This window comes from Hoplias malabaricus, chromosome 5, assembly GCF_029633855.1.
Source record: "Hoplias malabaricus isolate fHopMal1 chromosome 5, fHopMal1.hap1, whole genome shotgun sequence".
In the NCBI taxonomy this organism is placed as follows: domain Eukaryota; kingdom Metazoa; phylum Chordata; class Actinopteri; order Characiformes; family Erythrinidae; genus Hoplias; species Hoplias malabaricus.
The window spans coordinates 37,725,324-37,751,985 of NC_089804.1; the positions used below are offsets into that span (position 1 = coordinate 37,725,324).

At 40.5% G+C, this 26,662-nt stretch overlaps 1 protein-coding gene across 1 annotated transcript; it reads right to left on the reverse strand.

The window, feature by feature from the left end:
• Window positions 1-570: 570 nt before the first annotated feature.
• Window positions 571-23,927, reverse strand: nampt2 (nicotinamide phosphoribosyltransferase 2). The gene is made up of 11 exons (XM_066673139.1): window positions 23,707-23,927; window positions 18,475-18,610; window positions 16,965-17,068; window positions 16,693-16,821; window positions 15,075-15,233; window positions 9,768-9,898; window positions 6,203-6,428; window positions 5,602-5,721; window positions 5,160-5,300; window positions 4,656-4,781; window positions 571-3,626 (listed from the first exon to the last, which is right to left on the reverse strand). The coding sequence occupies exons 1-11, from the start codon at window positions 23,752-23,754 to the stop codon at window positions 3,453-3,455; spliced, it is 1,494 nt and encodes a 497-aa protein (XP_066529236.1). The 5' UTR covers window positions 23,755-23,927; the 3' UTR covers window positions 571-3,452.
• Between the last annotated feature and the right edge of the window lie 2,735 nt (window positions 23,928-26,662).

Genomic DNA, 26,662 nt, shown 5'->3' on the forward strand with positions numbered 1-26,662 from the left:
AACTGCCAGTTAGGAATTCATTCCTATTGTGATGTCATTATATTCAGTGCAGTGTGTTTACTCAAAGCCACCCCCTATTGAGCCTGCAGCAAATTCACTCTAGCCCTTAACACTGTTGTTGTAAGGAGAGGCTGGAAAATGTCATTGGAATTAAATCTTAAATATTTATGGTACATTTATGAGCACACAAACTGTCGGTGGAAATATATATATGAAATGCACTGAATTTGCAGGATCAGGAACACTAATAAAAATCGGCTGCATATGATAATCCATATGACCTACAGCTGCCTGCTAAGAGCCAAAAATCATGTTGTCATTTTCCATTCCTAGAGAACCTAACAGAGCCCCAGCTGTACTGCCATTTAACTTGAGCCATGACAGCTATGTAGTCCATGGGCTGGCCGAAAGGCCGTCCCTCTATTTATATCTGATTAGGAACTGCTGGCGGAGAATTCCAGCTCTGGTCAAAGTCATCCTCTCAGAGCCCCTTCAGCTCAGAGGGAAGAAAGTGTGAGATAAATAACGATTACAAACAAGAAAATCAGGGGTTAACCATTACGAGCGGAAAATGAAGTGTGTTTATTATTGTTTTGTTGTCATACAAAATATCACTTTTGTAAAACAAAAACAAACAAAAAAATAGTGTAAGAGTAGAGGCTAAAAGCTGAAAATATTATTACTACAAACTACAATTTCAAAAAGTATTTACACAACAGCATAAGACATACCAACTTTAGTGTAATTACCGCTATTATCTCAGCTTTCATGTACAGTATTACTATTGTATTGGCATAGAAAATAGAGGTAGGGTCAATATCTGCTTCATATCTGATGTTTAAAAAAATAATAAAATAAAATGAACAGAGACAGACAGACACACAGACAGATATACGTGCTGGCAGCTCTGCGGACCAATAAAAAAAAAAAAAAAAATAGAAAAGTTATTGAGCAATCATTCACATGTGACCTACACATAAGCTGAAGCTGAGGATGGTGTGGAAGATAAAGAGAATGGCATCTCAGAGTGAGACAGTAAAAAAAAAAAAAAGAGAGAGAGAGAGAGAGAGAGAGAGAGAGAGAGAGAGAGAGAGAGCTTAAAGAGCCTTCAGCACCGTAGTTCGAGTGGTTGTTAAGGCAGTGTCAGCAGCTCAATGTGGGGTCACAGCCAAGGAAGCCCAAGTTCTCTCAGCTTTAAAATAATACTCTTTCATTTGTCAACACAATCTCCATCTTCCATAATTGTAACGTTATGTTGTTTACCGAAGAAAGTTACTTCAACATGTCTACCTGTACTTAGAAACATAATGAAAACCCTTTGACACAAAACTGAACTCTAAGAGTAAATGCTAGAAGCACAAAATTCAAAACCCCAACAGACTAGTGTAAGAAATACATATTTCAGGATGAGATGGACATGAACATGTCTTCTCAAATTTGTTCCCAATAGGTTTAATTTAACTTGAGTTACAGAAAATGCATTTTCACGTTCCCTGTTTTGATAAGTGCTGTAAAGACTGCAGTCGTGGCTTAGACTCACTTTCATTAACATACATCGTTCAGATTTAAGTATGAATGTGGTTACTTAGTTAGCGTCTGCTGGTGTGGGCTCATGGCTATTTCTTCTCTTTAAATGACGCTCGTGTACTGACAGCTCTACGTATGGTAAGCCATGAAAACATGTGAACCCTATGCTCTCTCCGCTATACTGGAATTCAATTCCTCTCACTGGAACGCAAGTATAACCCTGAAATAACTAATTACACAGATTAAGAGATTAAAATAACCTGTAAATTACAGCTTCAAACATCATTGTGACGCCCCACTGATCTTTTGTTGTTGCTACTCCACGCTCAGCACTGCAGAAACTGCACTATAACTTTTCCAGGAGGGTAGGAAACCACCACTCAACCCTTCACCTCCCCCAAGACTTCAGGACAGTGCTGTAAAAGTGGATTTCACCCTGTCACTGCGAACACCAAACCTTACGTAGTGTTCTTTTAATCTATCAATGCCTCTGAAGTCAGTTCAGTAACCATCTTCTTTTATAAATACGTTTGGAGTTGACAGGATTGATGTTCTCTGATAATACAGAAAAACATGTTGAACGTACTGTTGAATGTCTGTGATAAACGACCATACATTACAAATGTGACAGATAGAGAGGAGGTTAAAAATTCTTTAGTATTCCTTTAAATCTCAAGAGAATAGACTCACAAACGAGAATCAGTCTGATTTTCACAGATATTAGTGTGAGAGGGGTTAAAAAAATGTCTTTCTGTGTCTGTGCAGCATTAATACAGAGCATGCTCAATGGCTGAGACAAGTGCACCATCAGCCATCTTTTGTTATTTCGCTGATTATCCACCAAGTCCAGTCTTAAAAAGCAACATTATTCTACGTAGGTGCAGAGAGAATGTTCATTTGGTTCCTAGGATACTGTGACTACTTACTGTGAGAACGTGAACAAGAAATAACACCAAAAAACAAGAAATAACACCCAAAAAAAAACAACTTCATGTTGCACAAACTTGGTCAGGGGGCCAGCGTCCACTTTTCTTTTGGTAGGAGACAATGAAGGAGAAATGTGTTCACACAACTTGAAGCTCCGAGATGATCATTAAACCAGTTCATATGAATTTTCTATTATTATGCCATTCATCACCTTGGTGACGCTTTATCATTACAGTCAACATACCCTGCAAAACGAACAACAACCCTGCCGCAAAAACACTGCTGGTGTCTCTTTCATCACCGTGAACCAAGCACCAACAACAATATTTGGCATACTGTAAAAGTTAGGCATATAAAATGGTGGAAGGTCTTTTTTTTCCTTGTAGATTAATGTACTTAAGAAATCCCCACTACTATTATTTGAGTACGTGATTTAAATGCATGTTTCCATGCACAGCTATACATCACCGGGCACCTGCACTGCTTTTCCAAAGGAAAATCAAAAGCTTTAAAGCAGCAAGTTGAAGTTTAGCTTGTATTCTATGATGACAAATTAGTGCAGAATAATAGCAAAGCCAAACAGTTGGCCAGCAACTTTATATATTCATGAAACCCCATGATACATGTGTTGATTAATTACAGTTTCTGCTGCAAACCTTCTATAAGCTCTTCTACTTGAGTAGTGCTCTCCACCACTACAAAAATTAACGCAGTACTTCTATGTTAACAGAATACGCTCATTTAATAGCCAATAGCATCAGATCATATTGTGAAGTATTAAATAAATTACCAGCACGCCAAGTCTGATAGTATGAAGACACCTCAAAGTTGGAAAAAACCCGCCTGGACGTCTGCTGTGTTGGGTGATGGTGAAAAGCATGTCTGGTCTGAACATACAGACACAGAAGACATGATGAGAATGAGTGGGGCCAAGGATTTGGTTGGTCCATAGGTGGGGGGGGGGGGCAGTGCAGTGGATAGTTTGTCAGCATGGTCTATCAGTGCACGCCGTTCATGATGTGTTTCTGGTGGAGCTCCAGGGCGGAGGGGTGGTCCTGGTTGTGCTGGGAGGGGCTCAGGTCCTCCTCCCACAGCCGGGCGTTCTTCCGGATCTCATCCAGAGTGTACTCCTGCAGAATGGTCCCGTTCTCAAACACTGTTACCAACATGTCCTGCAACATAATGATACAAAATGATACAAAACCAATCCCTCATCTTACTCATTACTGCAACTTGGGTTTGCCTAAGACATGGTTTTCAATAATAAACAAAAAGCACTTTTTTCATTTATATAAGCCTGAAATTACATCCATGAACAACAATAGTAAGAATTTGCAGGGCAATTTGAAGGACATTGACACTACTACACACTACATTGTTTCTAGAAGCCTGGTACATTTTAAAAAGCATTTGTGTGCAGTAGTGAGCGTGTCAGGAGGTACAAGACTATTTGTTAAGTCAAGTTAAGGCTGGGCAATTAATCAAAAATTAATTGAAATCAACATTCAGAACTTCAGATCGACATATATCGATTATATCAATTATTTTTATTCTGTTATGACACCAAAGTGTGTACTGTCCCTTTAAAACCATGCTACCAAGCTGTAGTCACGTGATTCTGCTCCTATCTGCTACATGGAAGCAACCTAAACACAAGAAGCCGACCAAGCAACTCAAGCAGTTCATATCAAAGAAAAACACAGCATCTGTGGTTTGGACGCGCTGTGTTTTGACTGTGTGTGAATTAAAACAGCACTGAACAAAAAGAAGTCAAAAGACGGTGTCAGCGACTAAAGCACAATCACAGCAAATATAAACAATGCTAAAAAAAACAATAGAGGAACAAGCTCTCAGCAACATAAAAAAATAAAAAATAAAAAACATCCCATATTTAATACTGGAGCATATTTACAGCACAAGTCTCGTCACTGAACTATGAGAGTCAAAAATACAAAAACAAAATACTGTGGAACCTCTACCTACGAACGATCCGTTCCGTGGAAAAGTTCATTTCTCGAGTCAATTTTAATAAATTATTACAATGCAGTACATTGAGCTTGTTCCTCTATTGTTTGTGGCAAGTAACTGGTTTTAAGGGTTATTTTCAGTCCTTACAGTTGGCATTTAAATCTGTACATTTTATATCACACCGGTCCTACACATGGTGCAGAGGTTTGTGTAGATTCTATAAGAGTTCTCACCTCCTCAGGTTTGCCCACTCCTCTCTCCACTGTCTCTATACATCCGTCCGAGTTTCTCCGCAGAGACAAACGGCCACGCTTCGATCCTTTAGATGGGTCTGTCACAGGCTGTTTATATACATCCATCTACACACAAATGCAGAAATATTTAATGGATACAATTACTCTGTGAATAATTTTTCATAAAATTAAATCTAGTCTGGATTTGGCCTGATAATACATAAGGTTTTCCATTTCACACAACACCTCAGTTTCAGAAATGAGTCATCACATATAAGCAGATTAAAAGACGTAAAGTAATATTAGGACCAAATATAAATTGTTGGATATTAATGTTTTATTGAATTATGTGAATACGTTCATTCATCAAAACAGAAACAAATATCAGGAAGATCTACGGCTGGTAAGAAACGCTCAATTACAAAGTAAGGCTCATTATGGCAAACACTTTACAATAAAACTACACACTGTGCAGCCCTACCAACGAGCGAAAAGCCAACTCACCCCCTTCCCGTTGGTTTCCACATAACTGCACTTGAAAGCACAGTTCAGTGTGTCTCTGTTGATCTTCTGCAACAGCGCACTTCCACATCCAAAAAACACATTCTCCGCGCTCCAACCCTCATCACAGAGCTTCTTCAAGATCTGAGGACAGCCCCAAAGGAGAGTTAAGAGGAGCTCAGCCAACAACACGACATACAAAGGCCTTCCAAATGACTGACGTTCCTAAGGGAATAAAATCTGTAAAGCACACAAGTTAAGGGGGAGAGGAACTTAATTATCTGATGGTCTTTTTCACATGTGGAAGAAGGATCTTGAGATCCACCATAGGCTAATTGGCTGCGGCTGCGGCTGCAGTAACGCAGCCGATATACCGGACCACATTGGTGGTGTTGACCTATGAAGCTCAAAGGTCAAAGGCTTTTAGAAATGAAATTCCACTTACCTCATCAACAGAGTGGAGATCAATGCCATCACCCTGAATGATGCGCAGATATGATGGAAGCACCTTATAGCCTACAGAGTTCAAGGAGCAGCTAAAACATCCCTCTAAAATCTTTATAACCTGCAGGTAGAGGGAAAGAGGTTTGGGGTTTTTACACTTTGATTAAGCACGTAAATAAACCTTCAAAAATGGCTCACTGTGAGGCTAGAGTTTATAAATGAGCAAGGGGACTGGGAATGATTCTCCTGTCCAGCTGCTAAATCCAATCTAAACAATTCAAGGCGGTGAGCCACAAATCAATACAGTATTGCAGTGCAGGAAACCTCAGTCGTGCTGTTCTTGTAAAGCAAACACTCACTCTATTTGCCTCAAAAACTAAATGAAGGAAGTAGGCTTGAGTGATGGTAATCAAAGCTACTCCTAATGTTCAAACAGACATACGGTGTATGTAGCAGATAACGTCAGAAACGTGTTTTTGCCTCGTAACAATCACAGTATATTGTTAAAATAAAGAGAAATAAAAATAAACACAGTTTAAAAACTATCAGCCTTGAATATGTCAGTTATCCTCACGCTCACGCCCACTGCGGATGGCACCCACCTCCAGCAGCGTCTCTGTGGGATCTCCTGAGTCTGGGCGGATGACGAGTGTGGAGTCTTCACTCCGCTCCATCACTCTTTCCTTCAACTTGTCGCCCCAGATGTGCTTGCAGGCCTTGAAGATGTCATAGCTGTCGCTGACCACAGCCACTGGACCGGTGGGGAACTGGTCCAGCAGATATTCATATGCCTCCCTCTCTCTGCTCCGACCCCAGGAGATGATGGTGCTGCATATACACAGACAAACATAGAAGTTGAACTTTGATTAAAAGAACTGAGCTTTGTGTGATGAATTTAAGATTAAAATTGTTCTACTTTTCTTTTGGCTGTGACACAAATAACATACATTTGTACAGATAACACCAGGCCTAACCCTTTAATGAGAAGTGACACCAACCTACAGCAACCTCTGTAAAGGCCACAGTTCTAGTAACAGGCCACAGATGCAGCTAATCCAGTTAATAGCGTCATTCAACTGTGCCCACCCAACTGGTGGTTTATCCTGCTTCATCAATACAGAGAGTGGGAGGGACATGAGAGTGAGCACAACACTGCCTGTTCAAAAATAAAGAAAGTCGAGGCAGAAAATTGAACATTTAAAGATGGACAGACACAGATGGCAGGTTACGGTCACGCTTCCCGCAGCTGTTTCTAAACTAATGAGGCTTGTGCGTTCAGAAAATGTGGCAATAATCAAAATCGAATATGAAACCAAGCTCCAATCTTATGGTTTGTAGCTTTACTGTGAGGAATGTTTAGCAACTGGACTTCAGTACACTGTGTGAGGATTTAGGCATGATGTCAGATTGCCATATATACACACACATTACCATTTCTACATTCTACATTAATTACATTATGAATGACTGCATACATTAATCCATCCATCCATCCATTATCTGTAACCGCTTATCCAATTTAGGGTCACGGGGGATCCAGAGCCTACCTGGAATCATTGGGCGCAAGGCGGGAATACGCCCTGGAGGGGACGCCAGTCCTTCACACACACATTCACTCACACCTACGGACACTTTCGCCAATCCACCTGCAACGTGTGTTTTTGGACTGTGGGAGGAAATTGGAGCACCCGGAGGAAACCCACGCGGACACGGGGAGAACACACCAACTCCTCACAGACAGTCACCCGGAGCGGGAATCGAACCCACAACCTCCAGGCCCCTGGAGCTGTGTGACTGCGACACTATCTGCTGCGCCACCGTGCCGCCCTGCATACATTAATACATTAATTAAATTAATATGCAGTCATAGAAACCACCCGTTTCAGGGCTCAGTGCTCATTTAAAACGTCCAAACAGTCAAACAAACAGGATGTTTTTTTAGTCTGATGGCAGCAGGGGTCAAATTAGGTCACACTTTAGATTTTTAGTAGATAAACACAGGTTAAAGCTTTCTGCATGCCTTCCAGAGCAGCTTCTGTGTTTAAATGCAATCACATGAGCTGGCTGAGCTTCAGTGCAGCTGAGAGTTTGGAGTCTGAGTAGGGAGAGAGTGACTCAGTTCTTTAGTGCGTCTTGTTGTTTATTGTGGAAGAAATGCGAGTGAATAAGTGTGAATGTTTCGCCGAGTTGGGCGATGGTGCCAGAGGAGGCTGGTGAGTCAGTGCCAGATGTTCTGATAGCTGTTCACGTGCCCAGGAGGCAGGAAAACGTAACGCCGATGGCAAGGACACCATTGAGAAAGCCAGAATATGCAAGAGATTAACCAAATAGTCATCTACTCACAGGCCATGGGTATGTGGGCAGACAGCCAGGTGAAATAAATATGATTTATGACGCAGTAATTAATAGTGGCTATTAAACAGAAATCAAAAGCTCAATCCTGACATGGAAAGATAACGTATTGATTCAGAGTTAAACTGAACACCCTCGGCTGAATAGATTTTGTACTGGATCTATACTCAGTGTTCACAACAATGATGTGTCTTTGCAGGCCACCATCAGGTCTAGTTTCCACATTAGAATGTGTTAATTGTAACAACTTGTGATTGAGAATGGCGAAAAACTGGCTAGCAAGAAGTATTTGATATAATCATTGGACACGTTGTTGAAACATAGTGGAATTAACGGTGCAACAGTAGGCTACAATGCCTGGGTGTCTCATTGAGATTTGTTGACTCTACTTTACAGAATTCAATTATTGGGTTTTCACCCAAAACATCGATAAACGTTGCAATAATGTCATATTCTGTTAAAGAAAACTACATTTTAAAGCACATTTAGGATTGTACTAGATTGATGTGGACGAAGGGGATTCTTGGGCCGTATTTAAAGCTCTGTGAGAGGAAGTCAGCCACATTTGGAGAACATTAATCTTCTTCCTTGTCAAACAAGTTAATAACTGTTCTGGTTCAAACACAATCAATGAGAGTAAATTAGGTTTATATATTTTGTCTATTCTTATGACTATAACAAATGTACTGCATTGTAAATACTAAATAAATAAATAAATAAACAAACAAACATTAAAGGCTAAGCACCAGCGATATGAAAGTGTCAAACAAATAAATACAGTGGAATTTGAGTTCCTAACTTGTGTTTATTGATAGTCAGAAAATGTTATTTCTTACTAATTCAAGGAATAAGGTTTAAAAGACCATTCCCCCCCAACGGTGTTCGGAACTCTAATAGGCGTCTTGTCTGTGACGTAGATGGTGGACAACAACTCTAGAAGCTGCACTTAATTTAATGCAAAATGACCAAAAAGTGTGTTGTTTTTGGCTGCAATCATTCAATGTACAGTGGGACATCTGTGCACAAATGGCCCAAAGATCCCAAAATATCCAGAAAATGGACTAAATTTGTCAACTTTAAACGGGCACTTTGGAAAGGACCCTCCGCTCACTCCGTTATCTGTAGCTCATTTCACTGGCGCTTTTCCAACACTATGGGCATGTAAGGACACCAACGAAAGGTGTTCAAGAGCCTCTGTAACATGGAGGTAAACAGGGTAAGGACACTCACTTCGCCTGTTTTAGTTGGTGTTAGTTAACGTTAGCTTGACTTGCTAAACTCGGTGGATCAGATTATACTCGGCTACGTAGCTGCATTACGGAGGTTTATAGTGTCGGATGAATTCGAGTTCCACTTCGATCACATTTACAAGAATAACGGTACCTCTACATTTGAGTTTAGCTTATTGCTAGGCTATCGTCATGAATAATGTTGGTAATTTAGCTAGCTAGATACTGTCATAACAGTCAGTCATAACGGTGTATTACCGCGGCGTTGTTCAGCTGTTGTCCACCAGTGACGTCACAGTTGCGTTCAAGAATTTCCGTAGCGAGCTCGGGTTTTTCCGTCAATTTAATAAAATTGTCAGTTTTAAAGCAAATTAAGCTGCTTTTCATTTTAATTCATAGTCAGTAACTGTCAGTAACTACAATAATGTGAAATATTCATGGTGCTTAGCCTTTAAGGCTCAAGCAAATGGGAGAAAAAGTGATTAGTCATAATTATCTTCATCTTGTAAATCTTCTGCCTGATTTCGGTTCTGCTTTGCGATTATAGGCCCAGCTCAGATACTGAGTGAGTGCACATGTATCTCACCTGTGCTCAGCAGCAGGTATGGAGAATCCAGCCATAGGGCAGCTGTAGTAGCGCTGGGCCATAAGGAGTCCGGCCACTGTGTCTGTGCTGCAGAAGTTGACCAAGTGAGCGGCTCCTCCAAGCGCTGCTGACTGCATGCAAATAAAAAAAAAAAGATATTGACCAACTCTGAAGACTTTTTCTAACTGGCCCCTGTTGAAAAAGTGATTAGCATTTACCATTTGAACTGATGGATCAATAAGACATTTAACCCTGCTCTATAGAAAATAACTGGCACTCTGCAATACTAAATATATGTTGGATAAACAGCATATTATGTATTAAGGTATACTCTTTTCTAATATCGATGTATCTGAAGTACATAATGGATCAAGAAAGCCATAAATATTTCCACTTTTACTTACATAAGGATCACTGCAAGAACCCAAAAATAACTTGCTTACATAATAACAACAACAACCGCTCCCAATGGCATCATTATCATAATAAAAAGGTCCAATCCTTCATAATCAGTGGTCCCTACGTCCCCTTTTAAGAATCTAGGAGATATTTCGGTTATGTAAATGACATTTTTTTCTCAAAAACCTGCAGAGAGAGACTGAAAAGTATCTACATTAGAAACTATATTTTCAAATGTATATATCAGTGGCTTGGGAGTCCTTTGTTCAGTCTTACTCCGCTGAATCTTACTCTAACAGAAACAAATGCTGTATAGGTTCTGTCGATGTACGATAAATGGAAAAACAATGTCAAATCACACCAAGCTCTTGTAATCATCAGCCTTGTAAATTTAACTCAGTCTCAAGCCAAGCGAGCATTTCATAAATCCCTCCCGATTTGACTGAAGCAGCTTGAGAGTAAGTCTTGGTTAATGCGCTGTAACGTGAGAGTAATCAGGGAGAGTGGTTGCCATTTGGCAGAAGAAGCTCAAAGGCTTGTTGTTCTGGAATACAAATTACATTTGATACCAGCAAAGCCCTGTCAACTGCCTCGAAGTACAAGAACACAAAAATCAATATGGTTCACTTCCACTATAGACAGCGTGGGATTGAGTGTTTCCATTCAAATCCAGCTTATTTTTGGAAACCACCAGCCAGTCCTCACAAGACATTGCATGCATAGACTATTAAGCCTCGTATAGATTCCATGAAGTCCTCAGCATCTGCGTCTGAAATAATAATTATATAATGCCATCTCAGCTCATATACGAGGCGTGTAGGCAGTCTGATAATTACAGCATTGGCCTATAATGGTCTTTGTATATAAAAATCAATAGAATTAGAGGAGGCAATTGCTTTAGAGCAAATGTGTTAATCATGATGTCCTCTCTTCTGCGTCCAAATCTTCCAGGCATTTAAGACATATCAACCTGTTGGAGAAGCTAGCTACAATGTAGGATGGAAGCCACTGTGGAATTGTGTAAGGACAGCGATCTGAGACCAAGAAAATGTAGTATGTAAGATCAAATATTAATTATTAATTATAGTTACTATGTGTGAAAGGGTCGTGCAGCAGGTTAATGTCGCAGTCACAGGGACCTGGAGGTTGTGGGTTCGACTCCTGCTCCAGGTGACTGTCTGTGAAGAGTGTGGTGTGTTCTCTGTGTCTGCATGGGTTTCCTCCGGGGGCTCTGGTTTCCTCCCACAGTCCAAAAACACACGTTGGTAGGTGGATTGGTGACTCAAAAGTGTTCGGAGGTGTGAGTGTGTCTGTGTTACCCTGTGAAGGACTGGCTCCCCCTCCAAGGTGTATTCCCGCCTTGCGCCCAATGATTCCAGGTAGGCTCTGGACCCACCACGACCCTGAACTGAATAAGCGCTTACAGACAATGAATGAATGAACGAATTAATGTGTGAAAGCTTGTAGGTTAAGGATGATCAGTTCATACTTACTCCCGATGAAACATCATATGTGCTCAAAATTTTACAAGACCTTAAATTAATCATATTTATCTGAGGAAAACACAGTTTTGAGAAGATTTCTCTCAAGGTAAAGTATCCCATTGTCTCAGGGTGAGATAAATTAAGTAAATACTATTAACTCATCGAAAGAGAATGACATATTTAAAATGTGAGAATCCATTGCCTTTTTGGACTTTTTTTTTAATCCTCCAGTCATTACTTAAGCTTTCTGTTCTTTAGAAATGACTGGTGAAAGTGAAAAACAGCGATCCACCTGGGGAATTCATCATCTCCGTCTGGCACCATTAATCTCTCCCCCACACCATTAATCCAGTCAAACAGAAAGCTGGCAATCCACAAGCATCATCTTAACACGCCTTAATGGTGACCCGCAAGGAACGAGAGTGCATTCGCTGTTAAACCACATCACCTCAGGTTAAAGTCAATGACTGCAGCCTTAGCAATCTCATCCTTCCTCAAGAAGCTATTTCAAGAAGCTCAATAAAAGTCCTCCATCTTGTCTTTACAGGATGAACGTTTTACCACGAGAATATTGTCACTGCTCTAAGGGTGTAACAATGCAATACGAACGTAGGGATGTTCAAATATTTCAGTGAATCAAGGCCTTTGGTATTGACACATGGAATCAAAGTCTCTACAGTAAGATAAAACCACATACAAACAGGCTGCTGGCCAAAAACAGCACAAGGTAAACTGTCAAAGTCCACAATGCACGGCTTGTTTAGCAAGTAGCGTCAGTGTTTTCTTTAATGAGGTTCCACTAGAGCTCTTCGCTCATAGCTATTTTGGTTCACTGAGCCACCAGAGTGTGTGTCATGCCATGTGCACGCAGTTCCACCGTTCTGAGCTTTTGACCAGCGGGTATCGTTTCAAAAGGGCAGAACAGCAAGACTGTGTCAAAAGCCCTCAAGTTCAGGCTGCAGCTTACACACAGAGATAGACACACACACACACAGAATATACAAAGTAATGCTACAGCTAAAGTACTACTCAATATACTTTTAAATCAAGACCAGGTTCAGACATAAAAAAAACAAAAAAGAAAAGCGTTTTAAAACTATGTTAGATTAAGTTCATTTTCAAAGTCCCACTCCGGGTGACTGTCTGTGAGGAGTGTGGTGTGTTCACCTCCATGTCTGCGTGGGTTTCCTCCAGGTGACTGTCTGTGAGGAGAGTGGTGAGTTCTCCCTGTGTCTGTGTGGGTTTCCTCTGGGTGACTGTCTGTGAGGAGTTGGTGTGTTCTCCCTGTGTCTGTGTGGGTTTCCTCTGGGTGACTGTCTGTGAGGAGTGTGGTGTGTTCTCTCTGTGTCTGCATGGGTTTCCTCCGGGTGACTGTCTGTGAGGAGTGTGGTGTGTTATCTCTGTGTCTGTGTGGGTTTCCTCCGGGTGACTGTCTGTGAGGAGTTGGTGTGTTCTCCCTGTGTCTGTGTGGGTTTCCTCTGGGTGACTGTCTGTGAGGAGTGTGGTGTGTTCTCCCTGTGTCTGTGTGGGTTTCCTCTGGGTGACTGTCTGTGAGGAGTGTGGTGTGTTCTCTCTGTGTCTGTGTGGGTTTCCTCTGGGTGACTGTCTGTGAGGAGTGTGGTGTGTTCTCCCTGTGTCCGTGTGGGTTTCCTCCAGGTGCTCCAGTTTCCTCCCACAGTCCAAAAACCACATGTTGGTAGGTGGATTGGCGACTCAAAAAAAATGTATCCATAGGTGTGAGTGAATGTGTGTGCGTGCCAACCTGGGAAGAAATGGCACCCCCTCCAGGGTGTTTTCCTGCGACCCTGAACTGGATAAGCGTTTACGTACAATGAACGTGCAATTTGGTTCCTCGTATGTTGAGCTAGAGCTTGGTGTTCACCAAGATCTCGAAAGCTAATAGCACAATTATTATTATGAACACATTACCTACTATTTACTCTGAGGTCAAAATCTGAGAAGTTGTTGGCATGGAATTTAATTTAAAAGAGAATTTAATTTGAACACTGAAAATTATAAATTAATTCATTCATTGTATGTAAGCCCTTATCCAGCTCAGGGTCGCGGTGGGTCAGGAGCCTACCCGGAATTACTGGGCACAAGACAGAAACATACCCTGGAGGGGGTGCCAGTCCTTCACATTGAAAATAAAACTATTTTTAATATGTGTTATATGCTAATGGCCATCAGTGTTTCTGTGTAACATATTAAGGTTTACAGATAATTATCACTGAGGACTATTGTTTTGTTGGTGATGGACACAACTTTACGGCCAAACGACAACGTTTCCTCAGGTTACAATTGGGTGTGGACAGAAACATTCAACTATATTTCATTTAGTTGGTCAGGGCACTTTTCACTTGCACAAACCATTTGTGCAGGAATGGTGATTATCACCTGAACCAGGTGCTGTGATACACACAAGCAGGGTCAAACCTGACCTTTCAACCCAGCCAGACACTCATCTTTCCTTACACCCCCTCATCACCAGTGCAACGTCCACACTGCTGAACTTGGCTCAGAAATAGCGTGACTGACAGCTTCAGAACATTGTAGCAGGTCCTTCAGGGCCCACCCCCCGCCCCCTGAAAAAACACAAATGTAGACACAGCTGCCTGTCTGAATCCATTTTCCAGCATCGAGAAAAAGGTCATCCCTGATCTCTTTTTGATGAAGAGGAATATCCTCGCGTTATAATGGATTGCTATATTTCTCCCTTTTGGCCAAATAATGGCTGCGTAATTTTGAATGGCCCCAGAGGAGGCACTGATGTCTATGCTCTGATTAAAGCCTGGAAAACAGCCATTCCACAACCTACAGTAGGCATGATTCATCTAGGTAAAGGTTAATGAAAGTAGTTAAACATTACACTGTGTCTTTTTGCTGATGCCATGTCCTCATGGACTCTAAATGAGTGATCAATTAATTAAATCACAGGTCATATATATGGAGTCTCTGTTTATTTGCTATTGGGTTGAACTGCACCTTTATTCTAATATCACACTGAAATTATAAATATTTGTTTAAGTGAAATGCCATTGTTTTCATTTTCTTACCATTCTGGGCCACACCAAATTTCCTGATAACGTAGCAGCAGGGCTGTAGCTGACTAATCTACTGACTTTGGTTTAACTGAACAACAAATAAAGGGATTATGTCTGTTATTGTTTCCTCTCTATATCTATATTTATACGTCTCATAAGAGCTTTAAAGAGCAGAGATAATGAGGTTTCGGGTTTTAATCAAGTTACTTTTTACAACATCTTTTTTGGCCATTGTCAAATGCACCTTAAAAATGCATTAAATGTTTTTTTGTGTAAATTTGACGTTAGATATTTTCCAACCCCAGAGAAGAAATTTAGAAATTAACAAACTGTAGTAAATCACAATGTTTGTGTAAATTAAAGACACTAATCAATCTTACCTCTTGCGAGGAGACTCCTCTGTACCCGAAATCATGCAGCTTGAATTCCAGCCCTTCCATGCTGCCTGACGTGGCCTTCAGGTGCTTGGCCAGGATCTTTTTGAACTCCCTGGAGATTGTTGCCACGGTGATGGGGTACCACATTTGGACCAGCATAGTCTGCAGGGACAAAGAGCCAACGGCGCACAGACGTCAGAAATGAGAGCCTAGTGTGGGCCGCAACCTCGCTGGCCCCTGCTGATTTCATCAACTGTCATCTCAGAGACAAGGAGCAAAGCAATGCATGAAAACCAAGGGGGCACAACATTGGTTTGTGTTTTTTTACGCGCTAGGAAGCGCATCATGTGGAAAACAAGCAGTCAGCACCATGGCTAACCATCACTGATTTAAAACTGCTGTGTACCAATAACACACTCAAACTGGTGGATTCGGACAGAGAGGGTTTCTTATGTCATAAACCGAAGGAACCAATCCTTATTGCAATTAACTTGGAAGCTGCAGGCGAATGGCAGAGGGTTATGTGAAGGTAGAGGCAGGGACTAATTGCATATTATCGCTGTCTGATTAAAAACATGCATCTCCCCCAAAATAGCAACTAAAAGGATTTTATTCCAAGTCACTTATGAGAACTTACAGGTTTTAACTTGTGGATGGTGACAATATTCATAGATCTGTGCATACATAAAGAAAGCAAACATTTAAAGTTGCATTAGGTTGTCCTGGGTTTAACCCCTACACGTTTGAATGAAATAAATGTTTACTTAGCCTGTGTAATCTTTTATTTGTTTGGTCCTGTACAACCCCGGGTAATTCCACTGTGTTGAAAACCGTGCTACTCTGTTCTGCTGCTTTCTGTTTTTTTTCTTTTTGGCTGCTTTTATAAACTGTTTAACAAGTAAATAATAGTGACACAACCAAAACTAAAACACTGCATCCAAGATCCCCACTTACATGCAACATAAATATAGTTTTATAACAAGTGTGATGTTGTTGTTACTTAGGAACTGGTGGGAAGACACAGCAATGGTGTAAAAAGCTGCCATGAGACGTAAAGTAGATCCCCTTCACGTGATCAGACACAACACAATCTACAATCACCAAATCATTTAAGTGGGTGAACGAATAAATACACAATGTGGTACTGTGGCTATGTGGGACTGCAGATGGAGGACCCCACAGACCCTGCTGCTCTAATCAAGCTTCTCTGCACTGTTCCAGGGGCTGAAGCTGTGGCCAAGAGTGTGCTGGAAATCAAAAGAGCCTAAACTGCTGTCCTCCTGGACAATGGCACAGGGGAATCATCCGATGTGAAGCAATCTGCAGCACCATCATTTTCACAAAGCACCCAGACTGTTAACTCTTTGTGGGGGTCTTTGCTCTATTCCAAAGTGCTTACTTCAGAGGGACCAAAGCGTTAACTAACTCTGGCTGGAACGACAGATGGTTTGAAGGGTTAAAAGGGCATGAACTGTGCCAAATCTAGTGAGATGTCACTGGAAATCAAATGTCCAGAATCGCCTCCATTAACCATCATGTAGTAGACTGATCGTCTGCATTAGACGCATGTGGGGAACTGTCTAAAATTAGACCAAACAGCTTTGAAATGGTAAAGAAATACCTCAATGTAGTTGGTGAGCCAGTAGAAGTCTGGGTCTGTGTTCTCCACAGTGAAGAGGACGTTCCCTCTGGGAATGATCCGTCCCTCAGGAACCGCTTTGATGCGGATCGGAAGCCGGCCGTCGTATCTCTGACAGAAATAATTAGACGAAAGAACAAAACACGGGTGTGAGCTGAGGCGAGACTCATCCGAGAGCGCTCAACTGAACACTCTTGCGGGGTTTTAGCTTTGTTTAAAAAAAAAAAAACGAGGATGAGTCGGGTTAATCCTACCTCCAGCACTTTCCTCCAGCCTTCCTCGTCAAACACTGCCTGCTTGAAGTGCATCTGGTAAAAGATTTTCGCCTCCTGGATTTTCTCCTCTGTGACAACACGACCTGAGGAAGAGTTTATAGCGCTTTCAGTTAGAAATGACCAGTTGGGAAAGAGATCTTACATAAAACATTTCGTTTGAAGCTTAAAGCATGTGGAACATGTTTAAAACTTCATATTTTACAGGGTACAATGAAATTAAGCAAATGCTATCTATATAAATTAACAAATATATGGACAGATTTAACAAATTTTATTTGTTTTCAAATGTAACATTTCAACAAAATACCCTCCCAACAGATAATTTAATAAAACCTTGCAATTTCTATGCTATTGTATTTAATTATTCATTCAATTTAAAAGCCAAATCTAATCCAAATAATTTAAGGTAATACATTTTTTGAAATTTAATGACAAATTAAATAAAAAACGGTCAGCAATTCACTCTTCTGACGCCAGCGATTTCACCATGTGCTGGAGATAACTACAAGCTGTTAAAAATTCATTTTGGATTCCCCTTACTTCTGTAGACAAGTTCTAGGCCCTCACACTGTGACTGATGAACTAATCTTATCACACTGAAGCAGAAAGTGGAAGAACACTTGACTCCCTGTCACTGCCACATCGCTCTCTTATTTCTCAGACACAGTAGGCGTACAAAACACAAGGCTAAATCCCTAACTGGAGGTCACACAGGGCATACCTTCAGTTTAGGGATTTAGCCATTTATTGGCAGAATGGGACACAATCAGGTCAGATCAGGAAGTCTTTTATGTGAGAGGTGGACAGCTATTTAGACCTAGCAGAATGGAAGAGGCCTCCAATTGCCCAGCTCTGCCATTGACTGGGGAGGGTCAGAAAGGGTGGGAGGTGGATCTGACCAACACTGAGCAGAAAGGTCACTCTTTCCACATATGGTTACAATTTGGCCCAGTCACAGCCTTGAATTCACGCACACTGTATTCCAAGTACCTTAAGGGGAAATGACCTATAGTTATGTAACAGCTTTCTGGCACTAGGATGGAGCGCATGCTTTGTATACACTTATAAATATAGAACATACTCTAAAATAAGGGGCTGCCAATGTTTTGGTATCATATATCAAAATGAAAGAGGGCATGTGATGGAGGGAGTCAAATCGCTGGCGGTAACTTGTGTTTACTAATGGCAAGCAAGGGCTTTTCTTTTTCAAACGCTATATATTTTCCTACCATCAAAACAGCTTAGGACTGAGTGAGTGTGGCAGCCTGTTGTAGTGGCTCGACCTTGCTTTAAGTCATGGCTCTTGTCCCAAAAGGAAACGTGTAGTACGTGAGGGTTATGGCAAACGTGTGAAAAGCATGTGACAAAGGTTTCAGGGCCACATTAAAGAGGTTATGTTCAACGACAGTGAGCAGCTCACAATTAGAGTGGAACAAAGTGTTACTGTTAATGTAGGACTTGGCATGTCAGACTTCAGAACAATAAATACCTGCTAGGTACTTCTTCAGCAGGTACTGCAGGCCGAAAAACACCACTTCATTGAACTGGGCCCCCTTCTTATGCCGGCATTCAAAGTAGGAGTACACTTTGTTGATATTTGGAGGATATTGCTTGTAATGTGTTATCTGTGAAGTAAACAGGAATTACATAAAGATTAAATTGTGTCACCTTCTCATAACTTCACATGGTACAAATGGACACAGTAGAGTCAGCAGTGGATAGGAACCAAAATATGAGAAACATCACAGGAGGATTGTTTGAATATGGCCCATATCTTTCAAAACATCAGCTACAAATTACACCATATGAATATTTCTTAACGTGACTTAAAATGGTTCTAATTCCACAGTGAAGTCTTTGCCACCACTTGTGGACTATACACTAATACAGGCTACAGTGTGATATCTGTGTGAGAGGGAACAAAGAATGTGTATTTACTCAACAACACACGTCATTGTATTGAGCAGACACTTATTTGCTAATCACAGCAACTTCCCTTAACTCGAACGGGTGTAGCTAAGGAGCTGACGAAATGAAGAACCATGACGTCTTGTGTAACGTCAATATCTCCATTCCTTCATTTTGGGATTCTAGGCCTAGTCTGATCATCCCAACACAACTAGACAAACAAAACACTCTAATTTAACTGTGAACACCTCTCACTTACACCTTCATCCTGCCGTACATGTGGAGTGGTCACAATTACCAAATTTAAAACTCTCATACAATTAAAATACACCTTGGTGAATTGGCTGTGGTGGGTAGCTAATGTGTATACCATTCCTCTTCATATTACTTGTATTTCTCCTATTACCACTTTTTGTATTTTCTTTAAAAAAAAAAAAAAAAAAAAAGATAGGGCAAAGATGTTTCTTATTGGCTGGTTTTGTTGTTTCATTCATTCATTCAGTATCTGTAACCCTTATCCAGTTCAGGGTCGCGTTGGGTCCACAGTCTACCTGGAATCATTGGGCGCAAGCCGGGAATACACCCTGGAGGGGGCGCCAGTCCTTCACAGGGCAACACACACACACAGATACACATTCACTCACACCTACGGACACTTTTGAGTCCAGTTTTGTTGTTTGTTTTTTAATATTATAATTACTTAGACAGTTGTAAAGATATTAATATGAATTGATTACTACTATAATCAAGTGTGACAGCCCAGCATACCAAACTAAAGTAAATTAATACAAAGTAAAATAAAAAAAACACACCTACATGAAGAAGAAAAATATCACTGAAAGTGTTTTTAATACTCTTATTTGCAGTAAGATCTGATTTAAAAGGCCATTGGTTCATTGTGCCAAGGTTTGTTTGCTTAGTCTACATTCCATCAATGAGCTACATTAGGAACAATCTGAACTTTCATCCAAAAAATGAAGTAAAAGGATTTCTGTAGCAGAAAACAGAGCTGAGGTTAAACTTGGCCTAATTTGAAACACAAACACTGTTATAAAAGCCTCTGTGAGAGAAATAAAAAAAAAAGACAGGTTTGGAGGCAGGTAATGAAAACATTAGCAACATTCTTTCACTAAGACGAAGGAAGGTGTTATGAACAGGAGTCACGTGGCAATTAATAATATGCAAGCAATTTGCCTTTCTGGCATTGTGTGCTTCTCAAGAAATGCCCGTTTCTAAAGCAACTACCATCTTCATACCATTCTAGTGACTATCATGAGAAACTCATCATCTATTGTCTGTAAAGAACACACATTACAGCAGGTAGCACTGTAAGCTGCTGAATGCAACAGTGCTAACAAAACCAACTAGGCCTCATATTTTGAGCGTGAATGTTTGCCTGCTGAGTGTGAAAATGAAACTTTAAGACCCAACCTAAAGCTGCATAGACAAGTTTCATCGGTGGTAACATAATTATGCCTTACACAAGCAGGGCAGTGTCTAATCTTAAATCTATGGATTACATAATCCATCCAAAAGGACTTTAATCTATGATTCAGACAAACGAAAATGGTTTCTGTCAGCAGTGACTCAGCCTAGAGAGAAAATGTAAACGACTCCTTTATTACAGACTTGAATTTGTTTAATAGGTAAAATATATCATGTACGGGCGGCACCGTGGCACAGAAAGTGGTGTCACAGTCACACAGCTCCAGGGACCTGCTCCCGGTGACGGTTTGTGAGGACATACGTCGGTAGGTGGATTGGTTACTCAACGGCGTCTGTGAGTGAATGTGTGTGTGAAGGACTGGCGCCCCCTCAAGGCTGTGTTCTTGCCTTGCGCCCAATGATTCTGGGTTGGCACCAGACCCACCGCGACCCTGAACTTGATAGCAGTTAAAGATTATGAATGAATTAATGAATATATCATGCATTTACATATATATTATATCTACAGGGGCGGGCTTCCCAGAGAAAGATCAATTCTGAGCTAACTAAACTAAACAAGCTAAAGTAAACTTAGTTTAGTCCAACACTTTGCAAAGCAAGCTTTCCATTGATGAGGTTGAATGGACATAAATTAGACCATGGATTAAATGCAGTGATTATCCACTAAAATACAAACTATATTTTGGCTTAATATCTTCTGATGAAAAGAAACCGTACACTGCATGCTTCTACTGTACTCTATAGTAATTTAACATATTTTGATATTACCACAGTATACTACAGAAATTCCTATTTCATAAGGATTGGTTTCATAATATATCTATAACAGGGGCAATGAAATCATCCTCTGCTATTTAAAGACAACAGCAGAACTGTATCTAGCATGTTCTAATGACTCTTGGCCTATCTGGCAAAGCCCTAGTCCTATCACAGAGATATTCAATTGGCGTGCTGGTGCTTATCAACACCAAGCAAAGGACACTTTTAAAGCTGCAATACTATGCATAAAATATCAGACACCATGCTTCCTTGAGTTTTAGTTTGAAATATGTGTTGAGTAAAATATGTAAAAATATAAAAGAATTGGGACTCCTAACATCTACTCCTAACGTAGTAAACAAACAAACTTTCTTCAGATAAACAATACTGAAACCACTATGGGTCTGTTAAGTTGTGTAGCGTTTAATTAGCAAAAAGGGGGACCTTGTAAATCAAACAAAGTATCTGCTAGTGTTCTCAGAACAATGCCAAACCCTAGACCAAAACAACACTGAATGTGTTTGAAATTACTTGGGTTGCAAGGACTAAATGTAACCAACTTTTTAGACTGATCTTTGGAGATGTGGGGAAAACATCAAGACATACATTTGGAATAATTGAAGAGTAACTGCACTCTGCTGATTTCAGTAACTCCACTCCATTCATTCATTTATTTATTATCTGTGGTGGGTCCAGAGCCTACCTGGAATCATTGGGCACAAGGTGGGAATACACCCTGAAGGGGGCGCCACAGACACGGACACTTTTGAGTCGCCAACCCGCAACACGTGTTTTTGGACTATGGGAGGAAACCGGAGCACCCGGAGGAAACCCACACGGACACAGGGAGAGCACACCACACTCCTCACAGACAGTCACCCGGAGGAAACCCACACGGACACAGGGAGAGCACACCACACTCCTCACAGACAGTCACCCGGAGGAAACCCACACGGACACAGGGAGAACACACCAACTCCTCACAGTTACCCGGAGTGGGAATCGAACCCACAACCTCCAGTCCCCTGGAGCTGTGTGCCGCCCCCCTCCTCCCAGTTCAAATTTTAAAATATGCTAATAACATGGCACGGGCAATTTAGAGCACTTTTTCACCTCTGTGAGATTGATGAAGCTCCCCTCATCACAGAGTACGCCACAAACATACATGGTGATGGTCATGGTACTGAGAGGCAGAGATGGCGATCTATGTTACAATTTTAAGCAGGGCTGGTATATTCTATTATTATAGAGCATTATATTTCAGTTGTTCATTAAAAATATGTTTAGGGGTGTAATTACTCTTTAAAGTAAGTGCCTTGAATAGAGGACAAACTGTAAAAAAATAAAATAAAATAAAAATATTATATTTTTGGGCTATTTTTGACTAGAATTATAATAAATATGGAGTTTATTTATTTATTTATTTACTGCCTCTACTGATTATCTAAATGACATTTGAGATTTGTTTAAAAATATACAAGACCATGGTTATAGCTATAAAACTCTTTAAACAATGTAAAGGAAAAAATGTGTCAGATTAGCAAGACTGGAATAACCATGTCAGAAGCTTTACTGGCAAACTACGGCTTCTTTAATTTCGGTTTCATTTCTAGGTTTTAATATCAATCTCCCTCGATGTAGTGATGTACTCGAACTTGCTGGGTTTCTGCTAACTAAACGTTAGCTTAGCACAATTTTCCAGTGATTTCTGTTTTCTGTATGTTTAAATATAACCCCTGTTCCCAAACACAGCCCCGCAGCTTATAAACGAATACCTTATGAACCTTAAATGCTTAAATAAACCAGAACAAAGCTTTACAAACTAGAAATTTAGAGTCAGTGAGTGGTAACACTGAGCTAGCACGTCAGAGGCTCTGTCCCAAAACACTTCATTCTCCTTATGTGGTGCACCGTGTACACTATGAAATAACGCGTTCCACACTCAAGCAGAGTTTAGTATAATATGTTAGAAAAATGCATATTCCAATTTAAAGCCGCATGACCACCTGTTTAAATGGTTTCGTACACAGTTTGATGTCAAAAAGCCCTACACAAGGGAGGTTGGAGCGATTTGAGACCGAGCCACTGTGCCATTCAGTTGTAGCTGATGTTAAAGCTAAAGCTACACGCTCCACCCCCAATGCTGGGTTTCCTTAAGTGACCTAATTTAAAATGAAACTACCTCAGTGTCCAGATAAACATTAACGGGGCATACAAAACACGTATAATACATAATAACGGGTTGTGACCAGTTTGAAACAGATCTCCGCTGTTATTGTATTTTGAATCCAACCAATAACGACCCACACACATTCTTCAATTGAACAGCACACATCAAGGTTGAATCATAATACGAAGCAAGCAGCGATATGACTGAAATTAGCTTCTTCTTATTCGGATTTTTATTTCCACTTTACATCACTCGGCAGTTAGATTCTTTACCCTCGTGACTTTTTAAGGTGGAATGGAAAATATTAAATAAAGAGACAAGGGCAGAAGAATAAAAAGTGGGAGGACAGCTAACGCAAAATCACCAACAATATATCAGCTGATAAAAGAGGGAAAACAGACGTAGAGAGAAATAAAATACACTGAGGTTAATCCTTACCTTGTAGGAATCCGTCGCTAGTAGAAAATTAAAGTCCTGAGCTGCCATGACTGAGTGATTTACACTAAAACAAAGCTGAAATCCCTGTCTCCTCGTCCTTGTATTGATACGGCGGCAGCGTGACACTGCTGGAGGGGTGAACTGGGATTGTACCCCCTCCTCCGTTATACCTGCTATTTGTACGTGGGGCAAAATCGTGTCGTTCACTTTCAGAAGGAGACAAGAGGGCAGAAAAGTGGGGCGGGGCTTGGTGAGACATCAGGGTACGTCATAATACAACGGGCGTGTCCAGCTCATGTAGGCGGGGACTTTCGATTCTGAAAAAAAGATGACTGGAATGAGCAGCGTTTGTGCTGTGCACATGAGTTTTGAGTTTCGCTTTCTTTGAACAGAGAACTAGTCCTGGAACTGGACTGCTGGTGTATCTCTCATCAGCTGTCTCATGTGGCTAGGCGCGTCCTCTTATGACATAATCTCAATGGTTCAGCCCTCACTGTAAAAGTCAGGGTCAGCACGTTTATGGGGGTGATGTGACTGCAAAATTCAAACTTTACTGTCTACATAGTAATAAATATCCAGAAGTATCAATCCTGTTATGAAAAAATGATAGAACTGTATCCATCTGACTGTGAATTCAGATATTGTAACATCACATTGCTGACACAACTTCTGTAATCTTCATTGTTTTGGGATCTAGAGTAAAACTTAAATCTTGACTGAAGGTTTTTACACCTTTAATCCACAGCCTCCTCTCGAGACAAGTATTAAAACACTCCTGATTGTCATAATGGACTGTGTGTCAAAGAACACTCCTTCTGCTTCTTTCACTTTTTTATCGCAATTCTGTTCTTATCATATTGCTTTTCTGACATAGGAAGGCCTCTTTAACTATAGACTTAACCAATCAAATGTGGCCTTCTTTTGTGAGTTAATTTGACGTAGCAAGCTAAAACAGACCAGATAAGATGTTACCGAAGAAGTGATAACAGGACTTTAGACATTGTTCTGGAAGTGATTGGAAGCTTTTTTGTTATGATGTAAAAAGAGGGCACTATTTTAAGGATGATTAAAGGAAAAAAGCGAGGGACTGATGAGATCACTAGGTGTTGTAGGCAAAGATTATGCAACGTGCTATGATTCATCCTATAAGTAACTTGACAGCCTTTGAACAAACTGCCAACAGGAATCAAAAACAAGCAGTAGAAGGCCCTGTCTTTGCACCCCGCCCTTTACAAATTTGGATTAGACTGAAATGTAGTTAAACTTGTTTACACACTTGTGTTATAAATAACTGTTACACACTCGTATGCCAAACTGTCACTTTTAGAAATCATTTATAGCTACGATGTTACACCTTAGCTTGTTTAAACTGGCTTTTAAATACCCAATTGATTCATATTATTCATAGCTATATTTCTATATTAAGTCCATTCCTTCTCCTCTGGCCAAGCTGATTGAACTATCAAGTTTTTAAGAGCCACATAAAACTGTCTGGATAACTTTCTAATGGTAGGAGATGCTCCTGGACACACATTAAGCTTTCTAATGTGCTAAACTGCACTGCTAATGGGGCATCAATTAGTTTAGAGCAGATTCAGGCTTCATTGGTGTGAGAGAAACTGTAGCAAAGCCTTAAAGTATTTGTTACATGCGCATTCATGACAGTGAACACATACACATGTGCACACACACATACACACATAGGGGCAGTGAGCACACACACCCTGAGGAGTATGCATTTATCTCAGTGCCCAAAGAACATATGGGGGTAAGAAACCTTGCTTAAGAGTACTTCAGCGTGGATGTTGAGGGAGAAGACAGTGCTGTTCCTTCACTTCCCCACCCCCAATTTTTCTGCCGAGATTTAACCCTAAAACCTTCCAGTCCCAAGTGCGCTTCTCTGCCTACATTATCCAAAATAAATAATGCAAATGCATCATACAGCCACTGGGAATCCATGTGTTGTCACCCAGCCTTGACTGCAAACCTAGCAACTGATCAATGGGCTGATACATGTAACAAAAGAGACCATTGTGTAACTGTTACCTCAGTCAGTGAACAAAGTTACTCAGACAACAAGAATGACTCGTCATAGGAGGAGGATAAGGAGCTACAAACTGGTTTTACTGGTCCATTTAACACAAAATTGATGCCAGAGATAGGTTTTTATTATTTCAGGGAGAAATAAGACCCCAACTGATACCTCATCTGAGCTTTTAAAAGGTAGTAAAGCAAACAAAAACAAGGACAGGAAAATATGCCTGAAATTAAAGGCAGCAACATTAATACCTTTCAAGCACGTGGTCTCTCTTGAGCCAATGCATTACAAGGCAGTGTTTAGACATGAAGGTACCTATATCTATAACTCATGTCTGAGATTGGCTTTAAAGACATATATATGTACATATTTATATGGCCATGTTGCCAAAATATTTAGCCAAAATAATTTCAACTTTGGAGAAATCTGAACAAAAAGCATGCAGAATTTTATTCAAACATTCGATACAAACACAATTCATCTCAGTAAAGAGCATTTAGGACATTTCAGACACAGCCAAAGTGTCACTGATGTGAAGCAAGGTGCAACATCCTTCTGGTGTAGTCCCTAACAAGATTGAATATGTGTGAAATAGCACCCCTATTGGTGCAGTTTCTTAGTCTGTATGAGTAAGTGACTGAGTGAGTGAGAGAGTATGTATATGAGTGAATAAGTGAGAATGTGCATGAGTGACAGAGTGAATATATATTAGTGAGGGAGTGAATGAGTGCTTGTGAATGACGAACAGAGAGTGGGTGAACGAGTGAGTGAGTGAGTAATTATGTTTGTGAGGAGAGGGAGTAAATAAGTTTAAATATGAGTGAATATGTAAGTGAATGAATGAGGGAATTAGTATGTTTTTGTACCTCATGTTTATGAGGTGCTTTGCATCTAAAAATGCACAACACATGAACAATG